Source organism: Lethenteron reissneri, chromosome 65 (assembly GCF_015708825.2).
Source record: "Lethenteron reissneri isolate LAM-NWPU_2019-01 chromosome 65, ASM1570882v1, whole genome shotgun sequence".
Taxonomy (NCBI): Eukaryota; Metazoa; Chordata; class Hyperoartia; order Petromyzontiformes; family Petromyzontidae; genus Lethenteron; species Lethenteron reissneri.
The window spans coordinates 12,225,559-12,229,614 of record NC_083843.1 but is presented as its reverse complement, the minus strand read 5'-3'; the positions used below and the strand labels follow the sequence as shown (position 1 = coordinate 12,229,614).

Here is a 4,056-nt window from a genome sequence, read left to right as displayed (position 1 = left end):
GAGGGGCCCGTGGGGGATGCAGGTGCGGACGTCGGTGCGAGCACCTCCCCAGTGTACGGCCGTAACCCCGCCCCTTGTGTTTGTTGGCCAGCCACAATTACACCACTACACATGCAACCACAAAAGAGTAAATTGCATTGCAGAAGGGTTTTATTGCATAGGTCAGCCATAATCATTTCAGAACATTTGATCAAAAACGGAACAAAATGCTGCGCTATTTCTCAGTAGCACGGGCGGTCATTTTGGTGTAAGTGAGCCCCTCGTAGACGCCACTCAGGGGAACGTCAAAGAGAGCGCCGTTCATGCAGGTGATGCGCAGCAGGGCCATGTACGGGAGGTCGATGTTTGCACGCCCGATGTTGACGACAACGGTGACGGTCTTGTGCGGAGGAACACAGACGGGGAACGTGAGAGTTTCCATCCGCTCCACAGATTCCTCCAATGCGTGCGTGGTCTCAGAACTCAAGGTGAAGCCGAATCCGGCCTCCCCCTCCACGACCTCAGGGATGCCTGCCGAGACAGTCAGGCTGAAGGTGAACTCGATCTTGTTGGTCGTAGACCACGATGACGTTTCGGTTACCTTCAAGGAGCTCTGCAAGGTGTGTTCCTGCACGACGCTGGTGTTGTTTGTGTACTCCATTTCTTTAATCTCCGCAATCTGCACGTTAGGCAGAACCTGGTGCATAGTTGGGTAGTTCATGTTCTGGATTACCGACGATTTTATATCATTGATGAAAAGGAAGCCCATGCAGTCGATGTCAGCCCCCGCTCGGCCCCCAACACCCAAGCAGACGCCAGAGCCCACGTCGATCTTGTACTCGGTCTTGAGCCCCCAGTCCGTCATCTTGGCAAAGAACTCGCGGTTGCGGCTCGTTCTGAACTTGATGGCACCCAGACGCGTGCCGGCCCCATTGCCCCACAGGGAGAGCTGCGACATGAACTCGCCCGACTGGAATTCAAACTGCTGAGCAGAGAAGTCCACGGTGCCGAATGTCTGCCTTCGCCCGTCAGTCAGCCACACCTCCACACCCCTCACTTGCCAGCCTCCAACGCTCACGGATAGTTTCTGCAGCGTGGCCGCATTGCTCCTCCCATCAAACGAGAACGCATTTCCACCTTGGCCTCCAATGATGTGCAGCGTAAGTGGGTACGACATTGTCTACCTGGAAGAGACTGAAGGATGGGAGAGTATGGCAAGCAAGTTTAAAGCCCAACCACATTATGGCTGCCGTCGTATAATAAAAATACATAATTATTACACCAGCGCGTGTAACTGTAGTCAAGTGTCCCATTCGTGTCTTAAAAATGTGGCCATTCAAACACTTCGGAAGGGCTGAATATAGTGGGTTCCAAAGTGCACAATTGCCGTTTTACATGTTGTTAAATCAGAGTAAATAGCGTTTTAAATATTTGGCAAGTATTCTAAAAAAGTAAACCCAATCCTCGTCAAAATACCGTTTCAGATTTTACATTTGTGGAATCAATAATTACAGCTGAACGTGCACTACAATGAACTTGCTACTGATCAATTAACAATTAGTCCTTTATGCACAAGTGTGCGCGCTCATAGAAATGCGGGGCATTATTGGTAGCCAGGAGTATCGAAAATGATTGAATTTACTTTTTCCTCACAACAAATAGCAGGATGGAGTATGGCCCATTCCACAACCCTCGATCCACTTATCCACCATAGACCATCCAGCAGTGGAGAAATGCAAGAGGGCATCACGTGTCAAGTAGCGGTAGCACAAATACCTTTTTCTTTCCACGAACAATCAAAAGCTCGGATAGACGATCCAGGCACTTGGCTGCAGTCGACCTACATGGGTCATAGTAAACAGAAACAGTTGGGTTCAGGTAGTGTGGGGAAACCAGATTAACCCTTCAATCGAAGGCTACAAAGTTTGCATATGCAGATCACCCAGGCAAGAACCATCCTGGCTGAAAAATTCATAGCAGAGGTCTTTTAGAGAGCAGGCACAATCCAGTGGTCAAGAGGCGTAGAATCGTATTTAGCGTTGCAGAAATGTATGAAAGAACGGTTTGAAAAATGGCTCAAATTCGTTCGTCTTAATATCTTAAAATATTAACAAATAAAATGAATTGAGAATTTACATTAATTGTGAAGGTAAAGGGGCTTCCAGCTTTCTTCATACAACCCTCAGATTACAGGTCAGTCAAACGGAAGTAGCCAGGCACCATGCTAGGAACCCTTTTTTATAACATTAAAGTTCAGCCAGAATTGTTTAAGGTGAGAATTTGAAAACGTTACAGAAAAAGCATGGTTTAAGAAACTTGCAGGGAGATCAAACCTGCAAATACGGCGAAAATCTTTCGTTCAAACCACGACATCGGCACAAGCCAATTGTTGACGTAGGCAAGGGAAAATGGCTAAACAATTTTCGCAACGCACAGCAGAAAGTAGTCTTGATCCCGAAATTAACCAAATTGTGCCCAAGTAGTTGGCTTGTACAAAATCTAATTTAAACATGTCGCAGAAAATGTTATGTTATTTTTCTAGTTAAAACGCGATTAGTACAACGTGCAATAGCTGGACAGGGTTTTTTTTTTAAGGAAATATCGAATCGTCATGCCCAGTGAGGGAGTGTAAAAATGTTCCTTGTTAGGGCTAAATTCTAAAGATATTAAATCAAAGACTAAACAAGTAAACCCGTAAAAACTAAGTTTTTCACTATAAATCCTTTATATGCGTGGCGGCTAGAGTCTTCTCGTCCTCTGGCTTGAGATGGCTGCCACCTATGGGTCAGATGATTGTCTGCCAGTATTAAGCAATTGGTAGTTAAATATTAAATTTGTTTTCCCTAAACAGTGTAAAATTTTGGGAATTTTTTTTCACAAACATTAATTGTCTCGCACAAAGAGTCTGTGGAAAATGTCAGCTCGATTGGATCACGGGAAGTGGGTTAAAAAACGACCGAAAGATTTGCACGGTCGTAAGCAAGCAAGCACGCAAGCGAACTTAATATAAAGGATTTTTAAAAACACACACAACGAAAGCTCAATAAAAGTGTAAAAAAACGCAACCAAAACGTTCCCAACATGGTCTGAACTGGGGGCACAACAGCAAATCCTCCATCAAGGTGCCAGCCACAACTCACCACTTCTCTACGCAGTCAACCCCACGAAGAGCAGATGCGGTGTGCCGGTCACCCCCTCCTTTTTATCGAGGGAGTGCACGTCACGTGGTACAATCACGTGAGCGATCCATCCAATGTCCGGCTAATCATGTGGGTGGGGGAGGGGGAGGCAATGATCGTGGAGGATTCACCAATTGTATGGCCGGAGCTTCCTGCACGCGCGCCCATTTTGTGTCACCCACGCGTGCTGGCGCCTCATGAATGCAATCACCGTTCCCACACGAGTCTGTTGAGAGTCCATTGAGGGGAGCTTAAAGCCACGTGGCATAATAAGACGTTTGCGAGCCTCCGCCCACGTTCCCCTCCAGACCAATCAGCGCGAGCCAATCAGCACGAGGACTCGCTCGGGAGTGGGTGCAGTTCCGCGTGAGCCGCCGGTAATGAGTCGGCCTAGTGGCACGCGCCTCGTTAATGGAATCACCGTCCCCATACGAGTTCGTGGGAGTCGATTGAGTTGTGGATTCAAGTGCTTTCACGTTTTTTCCCCCCTTCAAACTTGAACATGGCCTCCTCGTACAAGGACATTAACAGCCTCGTATTGATGAGTACCTTACATCCAACAGGGTCTGAAAAGAGAGCACAACTGCAAATCCTAACGAAACCACTGCAACGTAGGTACACCCACCCCCCCATGAAGATGTATCCAGATTTGTGCAGGGGCGGTTTCTTCATTAGGGCGATTGGGCGACGCACCACCAATGGCATTGAACCACAGAGTCACGCTAGCCGTCACTGTCAGCCTCTGGATATAGTCCAATCAGCGTCATGTCACGTTCTGTGGAGTACCGCCTCTTTTTGGGCGATTTCACTCCGGCTGAGAATCGCCCCGAGTGGCCCCATAGACTTACATTGAAAGATGTTTTTTTCGAACGGGGGCGCTGCAATGCATTCTCTATGG

At 47.6% G+C, this 4,056-nt stretch overlaps 1 protein-coding gene across 1 annotated transcript; it reads right to left on the bottom strand.

The window, feature by feature from the left end:
* Positions 1 to 214: 214 nt before the first annotated feature.
* Positions 215 to 1,171, bottom strand: LOC133359622 (aerolysin-like protein). Its single transcript, XM_061578093.1, has one exon. It carries the CDS (start codon positions 1,154 to 1,156, stop codon positions 215 to 217), a length of 942 nt encoding a protein of 313 aa, XP_061434077.1. The 5' UTR covers positions 1,157 to 1,171.
* Between the last annotated feature and the right edge of the window lie 2,885 nt (positions 1,172 to 4,056).